The 15295-nt window shown below is 47.2% G+C and overlaps 1 protein-coding gene across 1 annotated transcript; it reads right to left on the bottom strand.

The window, feature by feature from the left end:
- Window positions 1–6444: 6444 nt before the first annotated feature.
- Window positions 6445–9984, bottom strand: RAN (RAN, member RAS oncogene family). Its single transcript, XM_044776077.2, has 7 exons — window positions 9762–9984; window positions 9238–9283; window positions 8841–8925; window positions 8644–8769; window positions 7312–7499; window positions 6937–7107; window positions 6445–6846 (listed from the first exon to the last, which is right to left on the bottom strand). Exons 2-7 carry the CDS (start codon window positions 9271–9273, stop codon window positions 6802–6804), a joined length of 651 nt encoding a protein of 216 aa, XP_044632012.1. The 5' UTR covers window positions 9274–9283; window positions 9762–9984; the 3' UTR covers window positions 6445–6801.
- Window positions 9985–15295: the final 5311 nt, after the last annotated feature.

Below are 15295 nucleotides of genomic sequence, written 5' to 3' on the forward strand. Positions count from 1 at the left end.
ATCTCAAACTACATTCAGTGTTACTGTCATAGTGGTAACGTCACTAGTGTTACTCTAGATCTACGATATGCAGTAGGATAAAGCAATTAAGTAATTATATTAACATTGTTAAAAACCAAGATTTCAGCATAAGATGTAAACACTGACCAAATAATCTCATTTCTATTTCTGAAGGAAAAAAACGTTCAAACCATATATTCAAAAATGTTCATTGCAGTTATGTAAAAACTGTGAATAAATTGGTTAACAATTACTTGAAAAATACATCATCATTTTTAACTGAGTGTGTGACAGTTAAATGATCACCCCCAAACCATCCCCACCCCATCCCTCCTCTTGTGCTGGTGGGCCCCCAGGTCTGTCAGGGGCAGCAGTACACCCACTCACAGAGAGAAGCCGTGACGGGTCCAAAGTCAGGCCCGTCCATCTACAGCGACTCCCTCTGTCACTCCCGCAACGAGGGCCAAAGGGTCTGAGGAGACTGCCTCTGGGTTGCATCCACCCCGGCTTGAATCAGAAGTTCATCGTGAAGAACGCATTCACCATCCCGGCAGGGGTGGGGCGGTGACACCGCTTCTGAAGGGAGCCCTCAGCGGCAGAGGGGCTGGCCGTAAGCCCCCTGGGCTGGGGGACAGCGATGATTGAGTTGGGAACCAGAGCTTTAAGGCATCATTCATTGATGGCTCTGTGTTATGACAAAGTTTACCTTCCTACACCGCCCCGTAACTGCAGGGACTCAAATAATGAATATCAGGTAACCAGACTCCCTATATTCATTCCTCACTCATCCTTCCTCCATCTGTTCTGGTGGTGCTTATAGAACAAAACTGCCAAAAGTTGTCTTAGAAAGGAAGAGGCAATGGTCGCTCCACCTCTTAGTACCTGGCAACTATTCTAGAGTAAGAGATAAGAACACGCCCTTATGGTACAATTGCTGGCCAGAGAAACTCCTTAGCTCTCTTAGGTTAACGTGTCTCTTGAGTATTTGGACCTTCGGGATCTGGGCCATTATGGGCTTTTTTTGCAGCTGGTTTTCAGTCTCCTTTTCTTCCAGCAGCTTTCTTTGGTCAGCTCTACTCCCCTCCCAGATGCCCTCCCTACAAATCCAACCCCAACATCACCAGTCGCTATTTCCTGAGCTCCACACTGGGGCATAACACAACATGAATCCTTGAAAAGGGAGTGAGTTTGTATATCTCTGAAAACACAAAATGTGAACTTACAGAATAAGTGGTAGCAAGGCTATTTAATAAAATGCGTTTAATTCAGCACATACTAGTATCTTTGCATCTCGCACCACAGCAGGTGTTGGGGATAGAAAGTTGAAGATAACATGGCAAACACACACACAAAGAGAGATGCTTTTTAAATAATTTTCGTTTTCCATCTATTAGGATTTGGTAAAGCTCGGCACACCTTCCCAAGTTAAAATTTAAGAACATGACAGTTTGAGTAGCATATGGAAGTGGAAGAACATGGAAGTTCTAAGCATTTGGAAATAGATTCCCCTTGAAGAGCTAAACCCACTCTGAAAGCTGCACAAAGAGGAGGACATAGAAACAACCAGACAAAATGAAAGAATATGTCAGACAACACAATGGCCCATCCACACAAGGGATCACCAGGTAGTTGCCGAAAGCAGTGCAAAACCATCGAACAAAAGTAATAAAAAGTGAAAAATGGGTATGAAACAGAATTATAGTATAATCTCAGTTTTTGAAAAAACATTTGTAAAGATATACGACAAAATGTCAACAACGGTTTCCTCTAAACGGTAGGAAAATGAGGGGACTGTGTATGTTTTTTTTTAGATTGGCACCTGAGCTAACATCCCAGCCAATCTTCTTTTTTCCTTCTTCTTCCCAAAGCCCACCAGCACATAGTTGTATAATCTAATTGCACGTTCTTCTAGTTCTTCCGTGTGGGACGCCTCCTCAGGATGGCCTGACCGGCAGATTCGAACCGGCAAAACCCCGGGCCGCCGAAGCAGAGCAAGCGAACTTAACCACTCGGCCACGGGCTGGCCCCAGACTGAGTATGTTTTAACTGTTCAAATCCTGAAACTTTTAATATATAAAGTGCATGACTTTTTTCACTTTTGGGAAAAAATGTCAGATACGTCAGGGGAAAAAAAGCAAAAAGCCAACGTTAGCCAAAAATCGCTCATCAGTTCACTCTGCCAGGCTGCCTTCAGTGCCTGGAATGAACACCGTTCTTCCTAACGATTTGGGTTCCCATCTTTCACGCCTAGAGGATTATCGGCGCGACCCTCTCACCTGACCCCCAGTTCTCCCCGCTACTTGGGGAGCTCCTTAATCTTTTACTCCTCATCTAAGAAGCAAACTTATTTACAACAGCCAAGACATGGAATCAACCTCAGTGTGCATCAACAGACGAATGGATACGGAAAGTATGGTATCTGTACACAACGGAATATTATCCAGCCTTTAAAAAGGAGGAACTCCTGTCATTTATGACAACATAGATGAACCTCGAGGACACCATGGTAAGTGAAATAAGCCAGACACAGACAGACAGTGTGTGGCAATAGTTACATGTGGATCCAAAAATGCTGAACTCATAGATACTGAGAGTCAAGTGGTGGTTGGCAGGGACGGGGGGTGGAGAACTGGGAAGCGGTGTGCAAGGTGTGAAAGAAAGCGTACAAAGTTTCCGTGATGCAGGATGAATGAGCTCTGGAGATTGATCTTAATGTGCAGCATGGTGACTATATTTAACAAGACTATACTTCAGATTTGCTGGGAGTAAATCAAATGCTTTTACTACACACAAAAAAATAACTGTGTGGTGGTGGATATGCTGAATAGCTTGATTGTGGTAATCATTTCACAATGTATATCAGAACATCTTGTTGCACACAGTATATACCTTTCTTCCTGTCAATTAAACCTCAACGAAGATGGAGGAGACATGAGTTTGGTGGTTAAAAAAAGAGCTGGTGCCTGGCACTCATAGTGAACGCTCATTCGTGTTCCTGTTGAGATGTTTGTCAGATGAGTAGAGCTTTGTCACAACCGTGGTCTCACCCTCCCCTTTATGGCATATTGCAGTGTGGAGCATGGACTTGAGTGGGGCAAGAATAGATTGTCATCGGTCCCTGGGCACCCACTCCTGCTGCCAAAACACTCCTGAAAATGCCACTTTGACCCGGCAGTGGCTTCCCACTGTGCTCTGAGGATCAAACCTGTAAACAGGCTTTTAAAAGCCCCACCTGAGCACCTCCACTTCCCGCTCTCCAGCCCTGTTCTCACCATGGTTGTGTGCTCCCCTTGCTCAGATTCTTCCTGCACACCTTGAGATCACTGCCATCCTCCCGGGCCTCTCAAGTAGATCTGCTCTGTCATGTTCTCAAAGCTGTCTGTGTGTCCATCTTAGCACTTACTAGGCATCACACTCATTTCTGCAGTTACCTGACTGCCCATCTCCCAAGACGAAAGCTTCCTGGGCAGAGCTAGTGCTCGTCATTATACCCCTGAGCACAGAGCTTAGAATTTATGGAATGAACCGTCCACATTCTAAAGACTACTTATCTGGAATGGTCTATATTGTGCTTCTTAAAGGCAGGGAACTGAAAACCAACTAAATTCAACGTTCCTCTTCCACTTTCAATGGCTGAACCTAAGGCAACACAGACCTCGTGTCTACTAACGTCATCTTAACTCAGTGAATCACAGCCAGCAAGCTCCCTGATTGTCCACACTCCTTTCCTACTCTCTAAAACACTCTAGAATATAGGTAAGATAGAGTAAATGGCAAACTCCAGGAGGGAAACACTGTGACTTCGAAACAAGCAGACTGTAACGCTGTAATATTCTCCCTGCCCCTCCCCATTTCATCCACCCCAACATACCCCAGGCACCCCCCACACCCCACCCCTATTTGTAATCCCCACTTGTCTTCCTCCGCAGGGTTCCCACAGGAAAATATAACACCAGGGACATGAATGAGCAAAAGGACATGATCCTTGCCCCCACACCAGTTAGACTAGTAAGGGAGACAAGCACAAAGGCAGACTTACCATGCTGACCAGGGCTATGAGGAAATTCAGTGATGGGCCACAGTAGGGACATCTGACCCAGTGTAAAAACCAGTTCGTGAGGTTTAAAGGAGCTCAAGCACTTTAGTAGGATTTCCTTCAACAAAGAAGGAAGGGAGCATTCTGAAAAGAAACATGTGAAGCTACACTGATGGGACACCCCACCTCTGGAAGTACAAAGCCCACACTTGTGAGGCCTCCTGAGCGATGGGGAGGGAGCAGGGAATACAAACCAGATCTGCTTTCTGAACAGGGCCCCAGGCCCTTAACCTGGGCGAGGTTTACCATGGTAGGCACACCTTTAACCTCCCAACTGAAAGTGCGGCAAGGATTGAGATCAACATCACTGCCAGGACAGTGCCTGCCTGACCTGTTACTTTGCCAGGAGGGACACCCACAGCCCCAACACGGCCCAAGGTATTGTCAAAACACAAGGTCAGGTGGTCCCAGGAGCACAAGCAGCAAATCAGACCAATTCTAACCTCCATCCCATTCACTCAACACCTAAGACCTTCAGTGATGTTTTTACACAATAAACCCAAAACTCGTACTACTTTTGCGTTAGTTCAGCTACACATGATCAGCCAAGTAGGTCCTCTGGAACTTTAACGTAGTTTTGGAAACCTCTGCCCTTTCCTAGACACTTCTGAGACAGGACCAAGAACCCCTTCTGCAAGGTTTTTTGTAAACTGGCCATGGCACATCATAAAACTGCCCCTCACACTTACCCTTGCTAATCTTACCAGCGCTCCTCTTTATTACGAAATATTCCAGCTAACAAAATAGGACAAATACTCCCATCTACCATCAGGGTAAAGAAACCAATGCTCCATACTTGATCTACAAGGCTTTCTCTGATTTTGTTCTAATAAACTATTACTAGTTTGCAGTAACTGAACACGTAAGGCTTTTTAGTTGAAGGCTTTCCCCCACAAGATTTCGAAAAATTTCCCCATTTGTGTAAACTGGATAGAAATGGACCCCCCACATGATGATCTCTGCTAAATATTCCCTATTCCCACCGTGAATACTACAGATGATTCAGAAATTCAGGCAAAGTAGAAGCAATGTATTTGGCAGCAATTTTTCTTCCAATGAACGATTTGTAAATTCTCTCCCGCCCCTTATTAAACAGGTAAGTGAAGTAGCTTCCAAAAGCCATCTGTTACATTTGATTATTTGTCATATTTGCATATTCTACATAAGGTTACAAACAACACATACCCCTTATGTTAAATTAAGCATCTGAATGAAAGGTTTCCTCCCAATTATGGGAAAAACTTCAGACTTAAAATCTGGTTCTAAACACAGCACAGCACATACAGCAACTCAAATCTGTAAGTGAACCTACTGGCACCAGTTAGTTCAGTATCTTGATAGGCTTATTCAGTCCTACTGTTTCATCTCACCATATACTTAAATGATCCTTTCCTTTCTTTTTAGGTAGGAAAGTAATCATTTAAGGATAATGGGGCATCTAAATAACTTTGGTAAACTTTACTAATATTTTTACGAGCAAAATAGCTCTTATTTCTAAGATTCCTAATTTCTACACTACAGTGTCACCGGGATCAAACTCAGGTAACAAAGACCCAATTCATTTTTAAATGTGTAAACCACACAAAGATAAGTGGTTAATCTAATAAATTTTGCAGTCTGTTTCACAATACCGAGAAGGCATTCTAAGCTCTACTTTTCTGTTTAGGTATTTCTGGTTATTTTGTCAGTACCCTTGCAAAACTCCTTCAGGAAAAAAATCAAGGTTGTGGTTTGTCCAATTTAAATCCTTAATCTTTTGACATCTTTAAAGCTTGGGAGTACTTAAAACCAGCAGGTAAACATGGAACATCTCCCTAGAATATCAACTTTACATTAAAATGTAATGTTAAAACAAAAGACAAATAAATGCATAATTCATATTCTTTTAACAGACGAGACTCCCCTCAAATTCCTACAATCATCTGTATTTTATCTGACTTTGCAAAGCTCTACACTACAACAGTTACTTTTGCCATAAAGGCAACTCATTCTCATCTATTTGAAATGCCCAAAACATGTACCACATTTATTCTGACAGGTCACAAATCTTGGACAAGCTCTTCTCCAGGAGACACTAGCAAAGCCAGAAGGCAGGTGGGGTAGATATTTCAGCTTAACTGCACTGACAATATTTACACCTCTTAACAACTTACCAAATACAATACTGTTGACCTGTTATATTATTTACGTGAAATGATCCAAATTTACGAAAAATAAAGACACAGAATTTAACCTAACAGACTTCAAAATAAGTGGTAATAGCAAAGGAAATTTAAATATTAACATGGCACAATTTGCCCTATTAGTGGTTTTAAAATGCTCATTAAACAAGGGATGAGTTCACTTGCTTAGATATTTGAAATACAACTTTATTCTGATTCTAAACGAAAAGGAATGGGAATGACAGTAACAAACAAGACTTCACCACTGAATATTGTGATGTGACTGCAGCAGTCTTATATTTGAAACTCAAGAAGGAAACAACTGCGTTCCAAACAGCTAAATATGCAGGTCCAAAAAAATGAAGGTATTTTTTTAACTGGCACATTCACTCCGAAGCCCATTCATCTCCTTCAGCATCCCAAAGATTAAGCACATGTTCTGCTCAGCTCTACAATAAAGTGGCAAACGCGCTGCACCACTGACATCACAGGACAGCTGCCTATAAAACTAGACTTCTGACGCTGGGCTCCAGCTTCCCCTGCTCACAGGTCATCGTCCTCGTCCGGGAGCGCAGTTGTTTGAGCAACCTAGACAGAGAGATGAAAACATTGTAACACTTTAAAGCCACTAGGATCATGCCAAACCCAACAGCACTCACTGAGACTGAAGCATCATACCTCTAGATCATGCTCATACTGTGCTGCCAAAGCTGGGTCCATGACAACCTCTGGTGGGGCAAGCGCAGGCATGGCGACAAACTCCAAGTTGGGGTCTCCAATGAGCTTTCTAGCAAGCCAGAGGAAGGGCTTTTCGAAGTTGTAGTTACTTTTGGCAGAAATGTCATAGTACTGTTTAAAGGAGATGTAAAATTAATTTTAAAACATCCATTACTCAAACAGTGATTATTCTGGGAGATGCTGCATGCTGAAAGATAAAATTCTTTCAATTCATATACCAAAGACATTTACGAACCACTTTAACAGACCTATATATATATACATATTTCATCTAAGGGTCATAATTCAGTAAATAGAAAGTTTTAAGAAACATACCTGAAGATTCTTCTTTCGGTGGAAGACAATAGATTTTGCCTTAACTTTTCTGTCCTTAATGTCCACTTTGTTGCCACACAACACGATGGGGATGTTTTCACACACTCGTACCAGATCTCTATGCCAGTTGGGCACATTCTTATAAGTAACTCTGGATGTTACATCAAACATTATAATGGCACACTGGGCTGAAGAAAAAATTTATAGGAATTAGTACACACCTAGCAACTACATGGATGAGAAACGCTAAGAACTATGGATTGGGACTCAGTCTCAGACCTAACTCTAGGTCCCATAGCGCTCTCTAACCAATTCAAGGTCGCTTACAGCTCTAAAAGTCTTAAATCACTGTAACATACAATACTGCTTAAAATTCCTTTTTATTTTGCAACAAAGTGTGAAAGACTAGTTTACCATATGAACTCTCTCTCCCTATAGTACTTCACCACTAACTCTGCCTCACCCCGAAAAAGTACCTAAATTAGATTTATGATAAATCAGCATTCCAGAAAACACAACTCCTCCCATATTGAGGATCTAGGAATCTCTGCTTTAAAAGGCCCTTAAACGACCAAATACACTAGAGCGTATTATGCCTCTACTTAAGAAAACTCAGGTAAGTTAACATATTGACCTGTAGGCACAACCATAAGGCTCATAAAGAACAGCCACAGAGTACGTACAGTATAACACAGTTCAGCTAAAGAAATTCCTGGGGAAAATCTTGTATTTCTACATACTCAAGGGAAAGCAAAAGGCATGGAAAGATTCCCAACAATCTTTCATCAAGAGTGATTCCAGGGGATGAGTATTTTCTTTATTCATCTTTTTGTTTGGAAAAACAATGAGCATTTATTTCCGTTGCAATTTTTAAATCAAGCATTTTGAAAAAAGAATTCCGCAAAACTTAGCACAATTAAAAAGAAAACAGCTAGTCTTTCACAACATTTGTAAGCTACAGAAGCGAGCTCCCCTGGTCCAGAATCTGGTCAAACTGTCCACTATCTTGTTAATGGAGCGGACAAGAAATGATCATCGATAACCACCAAAGTAAACACCCAGACGGACGTTTTCCCACGAGGAAGCTGCACCAACAGCTTGTGTGTCGCTTCTTATTTTTAAATCACGAGCCTCAACATAAATCACACAGTCCCTTCAAGACAGCGCTCTCCTGACACAGCACGCCGTGCCCCGGCACAGGACGACTCTGCTGAGACGCCCCTCCAACGACGGTCCCTCCCTGGACGCAGTGCGTCTCCCCCAGCCGGAGCCGCGCGGGTCCCCGCAGGCAGCACGAGCACGTGTCCGCCGGGCCGGGCCCGGAGCGCTCACCTTGGATGTAGTAGCCGTCCCGCAGCCCGCCGAACTTCTCCTGGCCGGCCGTGTCCCACACGTTGAACTTGATGGGCCCCCGGTTGGTGTGGAACACGAGGGGGTGGACCTCGACCCCCAGGGTGGCTGGAACGACAGCCCGGGTCAGCGCGCGCCCCGCCGGCCCCCCGGCCGCCCCGCCGGCTGCCCCCACGTACCTACGTACTTCTTCTCAAATTCACCCGTCAGGTGACGCTTCACGAACGTGGTCTTCCCGGTACCGCCATCGCCGACCAGCACGAGCTGCGGGACACCCGATTGTGAAACAGACCCGGGCGGGCGGCGCTTCGGGACCCCGGGGCGCGGAGGCCACAGGCTCCCCGCGACGCCGCTCCCGCGGCAGCGACCCAACTTGCAGCGCCCGCCAGGTGCCCCGAACAAAGGACCCCGGCCTAGGGCCGCGACGCCCCGTCAACGACTTCGGCGGGTACCCTCTCGTCCCCGCGCCCCCGCCCGCCGCAGGCCGCCCCGCCCGCCGCCGCCGCCGCGGGGCACGCGGTCAGAGGGGCCCGGCCCGGAAGCCGCCCGCCCCCCGCGCCCCGCCGGGGCACCTACTTTGAACTGGACCTGGGGCTCTCCTTGGGCGGCCATCGCGATGTTCCTGCGGAGAGAGGAGGCGGCCGCGGGGCCGGACACATGGCCGGCCGCCCCACGTGCCGGGCCCACAAAGGCGGGTCCCCCCACCCCGACCCCGGCGCGCGGGCCGGCGGGCGGGGCGCGGCGCTAATGGCGGCCGGCGGCAGCCTCCCCGCGCCCATTCACCGTGGCTGGCGGCGCGCCCGCCGAGCGAGGCCGGCGGTGGAGGCCGCGCCCCGAAGGCACCCGGCCCCGGCCGCGGCGCCCGCGCCTCCCCCATCCCTCCGTCCGCCCGTCCGCTCCGGCCCCGGCCCCCGCCGTCCTCCCGCCGGCCCCCCGCGCTCGGGTCCGGCCCGGCCTGCGGCCTCCACGGGGGGAAGGGGAGCCCGCTGCCCCGGGCCCGGCCCTCCGCCTGCCAGCGGCCGCTGCCGTCCGGACGCCCCCGCCCCGGGGCCGGCCCCGCGGCCCCGGCCCCCGACCCGCCCCGGCCACCGCGCCGCTACCTTCCAGAAGCGTCTCCGGGCCCGTCTGACTGAGGGCTAGAAAGATGGCGGAAGCGCAATTCAAATGCCCGGAGACGCAGCCGACGCCGGCGCGCGCCGAGGGAGGGCGGGGCAACGGCGCGGCGCCGCTCCCACGTGGCCCGGCGCGCGCGCGCACGCACGCCGCGGCTCGGGCGGCCGCACCCGTCGGCCCGGCGCGCAGGCAGAGGCTCGCGGCGCGGCGGGCGCGGGAGGCAGAGCGGGCGCGCGCACGTACGCCGGCCCGCGGGGCCACGTGCGCCGGCCCGGAGGGCGGGTTCCCGCGCGCGCATGCGCCGACGGCGACGCGGCGCGCCCTGCGGCCGCCGGGGCAACAGAAGTGGGAGGGAGGATAGCGGCCTCTTGGGCGGGAAACTCGCAGGGAGCGGCCCACACAAAGCCCCTGGCTGTCCCTCGCGCCCTCCGGTACAAACGCGGGGACGGCGGTCTGCGGGGGCGCATGTTGGGGTGCGGGCCCGTCCCTAGCCCCCTCCGTGCGCCCCGGGCCTCAGTCGGGACCCTCGGAGGGGAAAGGAAGCAAAGACCGATGCTTTTTCCCCGCCCGGAGAAGCCAGCCTCTGACCGTATTCTGCAAACAGGATGATGAAATGTGTTCTCAACCTTGGCAGCGCCTCTCATCCTGTTACAGACACGGGTGCAATCGATGAGTCTTTAGGTTCCGGACTCCGCAGGGGCATAAGGCTGTCGAGGCCGGACAAGCACTGAGTCACATGCTCCTGGGGATGCCCACCTCACAGGGCCATCGTGGGTAGAAAATGAGGAACCACAAGCTCAACGAGTATCGCTTATTGTCCATTCGCTTTTAGCAAAGATGTTGTCCGAATGGAGTCCTCCCGCCTCGTATCCTGAATCTGAGGCCGGTTTTTGGCGTTTGTACGGACAACCACAGGTTCTTTAAGATGTCTTGGTCCCCCCTCACCAAGCAAGCATCCACGCCTGGCAGCAAAAGCAGGCAGCCAGTGGCCCCATCAGAATGGTCAAGTTCCTCCCAAAAGATTCCACCACGGGGACTGTCCCCGGAGCTCGGAGAACCCAAACGACCAAGGAGTCCGCCACGTCGTTCTGAGCGCACTTGTGGGCAGGTCTGTTGGGAACCCAAGTGACGCAAATTGGGCACCACACATCTGGGAATCTGCCTGCTGGGAACTCCAGTCCAAGTGCCCCAGAGGACCCTCAGGAAAACACCAGCAGGTCTCCATGCTACCGGTGGGAGCTAAGGTTTGGCCTCTTAGGAGAGCAGAAACTAATAAAACATAAATGTCTATAGCGCGTGACCCTGTATTTCCATTTCTAGGGAGATACCCCAGAGTTAAATTCACGGGGAGACACGCTCACAATGCTCACTGCAACATTATTTATAATAGCAAAAAATGGAGCTTACATAAATGTCCACCAATAGGGAAATGTATAATGTTATATTTATACTATGGGTTACTGTACAGCATTTAAAAAGAACAAAGTTCATCTATATCAACAGGGTTAGATAGATCTCAAAAGGATAAGATTGAGGAAAGAAGCAAGTTCAAGAAAAATGTGATAATACCTTTATATAGTCTACACTATATATAATTTTGTAGAGATTATATATATAGTATAACTCCATTTATGTAAATTTTTTACAAACACATAAAACCATATTAGTTCTTGGATGGATGGATATAAATTTTTAAAAATTGGCTACAAGGATACAGACTGAATTCTGATGGCTGTTGCTTCAAGATACAGCAGAAAGGAGTGTGCTGGAACTGGGAAGAGAGGTTGAAGAAGGTTTTAACTTTATCTGCAATGTTCTGTTTCTTTTTTGTGTCTGAGGAAGATTCACTCTGCGCTAACATCTGTTGCCAATCTTTCTCTCTCTTTTTTTTTATACTTGAGGAAGATTAGCCCTGAGCTAACATCTGTGCCAGTCTTTCTCCACTTTGTACATGGGATGCCTCCAAACACGGCTGATGAGTGGAGTAGGTCTGCGCCCAAGATCCAAACCTGTGAACCCAGGCTGCTGAAGCAGAGTGCATGGAAATCTAACCACTTTGCCACAGGGCCCACCCCTATTTCTTTTTTTTTAAAGGTAATTGTATAATTCTGAGTGATGAAAACACCAGTGTTTAGACTTTTTGGCATTTAAAAAAAATTTCTTCCCACAAAAAAATCCAAGGCGAAGCATGTCAAACCAAGAGCACTAGTTGTCGTCACACCTGGTCTTCTTAAATGGAGCTCCTGGGTGCTCTGTTCTTAGCTGCTCATGTTAGTGGCTGGCCCAATCCAAGAACTTCGAAACATCATCTTACGGAGCAAAGTGAAAGAGGAAAATATACTCAAGCTGGCAGAAATAATGCTTTTCCCCAACAGGACTGTCCAGGCTCTTGCAATCGTCAATGGCTTTGCGGTTTACATAGGTACTTACTTGCAAACCCATGCATAACCTGTAGCTTAAAAAATTGCAGCCATATATGCAAAGAAATAGGAGAATTACAAAAAAGTTGCAAAAATAGTACAAGGAATTTCAGCATCCGTGACTTCCGATTTCCTCAAATGTTAACATCAATCACTCATGTTTATCAATTTCTCCTCTCTCTCAAGATACATATCATGTATATATACTTTTTAAAATATATTCATATATATGTGATTTTTTTCCCTCTAAGATGTTTGAATAAGGAGCAAACAGGATGCCCCTCAGCCTTATTTCTTAAAACCAAGGGCCTTGTTACATAACCACTGTACACTTAGGAGAGGCAGGAAATGAACATTGTTGCAATCTGGTATCTCGTCTACGGACCTTAATTGCCACTTGTCTCGCTCCTGTCCTTTATCGGCTGCAGGATCCATCCAGGATTACATACTACACTTAGCTGTCCTGTCTCTCCACTCTCTTTCAGTGTGAAATACTACCTTCGTCTTTGGCCTTTATGACCTCGACACTTTTGCAGAGTATTTTGCAGGCCAGTTATGTGTAGAATGGCCCTCTATTTGGATTTGTTTGACATTTCCTTAGGATTAGAGTCAGGTTATGCCCCTTGGGTTGGGATACCACAAAAATGATGTGATGTCCTTCTCAGTGCATCTTATCAGGAGGCACAGAGCCATCTTCAAACATATCAGACCATCCGTCTCCCCTCTTAACCCTGCAACGGTTTTCTATCTATCTCATTTAGATACATGAAATCCACAGCCAGCCAGGTCCTACGCCAGCTAGCTTGTGCCTATCTCTCCTGCCCCACCTTGGGCCTCTCTCCCTGTAACTCTTCTGTAGCCACACAAGCTTTTCTGAATCTTACCTTGGCCAAGTTTCTTCCTGCCTCAGGGCCTTTGCACTTACTATTCCCTCTACCAAAAATGCTCTTTCTCCACATCTTGGCCTGAGTGGCTCCTTTTTGCTCTTCAGGTCACAGCTGAATGTCACCTCCTCAGGAAGGCCTACCCTGACCTTTCTAATGTGGTGTCCCCACTCCAGCCATTCCCGATCTTGGCAACCATGTCATTTTCTCCAAAGCACTTAACACTACCTGAAAATATCTTGCTTAGTTATTTACATGCTTGCTTTTTATATCTCTTACCCTCACTAGAATAAACGAAGCAGCTTGTTCGTCATGATATTCAAGGTGTTGAGCACAGCGCCTCACACATAATGGGAGCTCAGTAAATGTTTGTTGAATTATTGAGTGGTTTACTCTTAACCCCATCTGAATACAGAAAGAGTAATCAGAAACAGCAGTGTTATATTCTAATAAAAATAATAGTGATTTAAATATACAAGCTTACTAGAATTGTAATAATGCCGTTTCATATCAAGGACTCATCATGAAGCAAACACCTTAAACATTTACCAAATATAGGGCCAAGCTTTTCTATTGTGTGGTTTCCATCCACTTTGTTGACTCTGCAAACCAATAAGGAAGCTATTCTGAAAGATGTTACTATCTAATTCATTCATCAGTCCGGCTGATGAATGTCAGTGACTCAGTAAATGAGCTCTTTTATCTGACACTCGATGTTCTATTTAGGGAGCGTATCAATGCACAGGTTATGTGCTACTTCTTAGCATTAGCACAAAAATTATTAAAAGCAAGTGGAGAGGGGCCTGCCCGGTGGCACAGCGGTTAAGTGCTCACATTCCACTTTGGTGGCCCGGGGTTCGCTGGTTCGGATCGCGGGTGCGGACATGGCACCACTTGACAAGCCATGCTGTGGTAGGTGTCCCACATATAAAGTAGAGGAAGATGGGTACGGATGTTAGCTCAGGGCCAGTCTTCCTCAGCAAAAAGAGGAGGATTGGCAGCAGTTAGCTCAGGGCTAATCTTCCTCAAAAAAAGCAAGTGGAGAGACTTGTCATATATTCATGCCATACAGCCGCTCAGTCTCATTCATCTAAAGCTCAGGATAGTGCAGAGGGTACACCTTGGTGGCCCATGAACTAAATCCGACCTTCAGAGGTATCGTTTGTCCTGTACTCGCGTGGATCACAATATGCTTTGTATCTGAACTGGCATTTTAAAATGTTGGTTTTAAAAGAAGTCCAGAAATTCTTTGATATTTCTCTCTTTGAAAGTTGAGCCTAATTCTGCTCTCCTTGAAAGTGGGCTGGACTTAGTGACTCACTTCTAACAAAGGGAGTATGTCAGAGGGGACAGTGTGACCTTGGAGACTAGGTCATAGAGGCCCCGTGGCTTCCTCCCAGCTCACTTGAATCACTCACTCTGCGGGAAGCCAGGCGCCACATTGTGGGGACAAGCACAGCCATGCAGACAGGTTCGTGTGACTAAGAGCAGAGGCCCCCGCCAAGAGCCCTAGGAACTTGCTGGCCACGTGAGGGAGGCACCTTGGAAGTAGATCTCCAGGCCCAGTCAAGCCTTGGAGGGCTGCAGCCTCTGCCTGCATCCACCTGCAGTTTCACGAGACCTTGAGTCAGAATCACCCAGTTAAGCCACTCCTGAATCTCGGGCTCACAGAAACTGTGTGAGATAATACATTTATTGTTGTTTCAAGCCATTAACTTTTGATGTAACTTACTATGCAGTGATAGATAACTACTACAAAAATAAGGATACCTTACATAAAAATCCAAATATTTTCTTTCTTTTGAACGTCAAGATTGGGAAGCATTGGGCCTGCCTTCTGGCATGGCCATAACCATCTAAAGGGAAATAGCCACTGCCTCCCACAGATGGAGCAAAGCCTGCCATGTGCCTCAGGCCCCGCCATTCCCCGTTATCTCTCAGACAGGAGGCCTGGTATCATTTACACGTATCATTTCCACTCAGCCTGGTCTGCTCGCTCACTTATCTGCCTGAGCCCTGAAATGTTCGAGTTCACAACCTCTAGCGAGTCTAAGACACAGTGATGAAAAATACACAGATTCCTTCCTTCATTCAGCTAATATTTATTGGGCACCTGCTATATACTAGGCACTCCCTAAGAACAGGGGCAGTGAACAAAACAGACCCAAAAAGTCCTGGTCTAATGGAGCTTTCATTCTAGAAGGAAGGAACTGGACA

The sequence above is a fragment of the Equus asinus genome, chromosome 8, assembly GCF_041296235.1.
Source record: "Equus asinus isolate D_3611 breed Donkey chromosome 8, EquAss-T2T_v2, whole genome shotgun sequence".
Lineage (NCBI taxonomy): Eukaryota > Metazoa > Chordata > Mammalia > Perissodactyla > Equidae > Equus > Equus asinus.

What these genes read in the sequence shown, in the direction of transcription:
- RAN (XM_044776077.2), bottom strand. Translation starts at nt 9,273, where the DNA reads ATGGCCGCCCAAGGAGAGCCCCAGGTCCAGTTCAAA. An exon ending in AGCCCCAGGTCCAGTTCAAA is followed by an intron (nt 8,926 to 9,237) that starts GTAGGTGCCCCG and finishes GGTGTCCCGCAG; the next exon opens with CTCGTGCTGGTCGGCGATGG. An exon ending in ATTTGAGAAGAAGTACGTAG is followed by an intron (nt 8,770 to 8,840) that starts GTACGTGGGGGC and finishes CTGTCGTTCCAG; the next exon opens with CCACCCTGGGGGTCGAGGTC.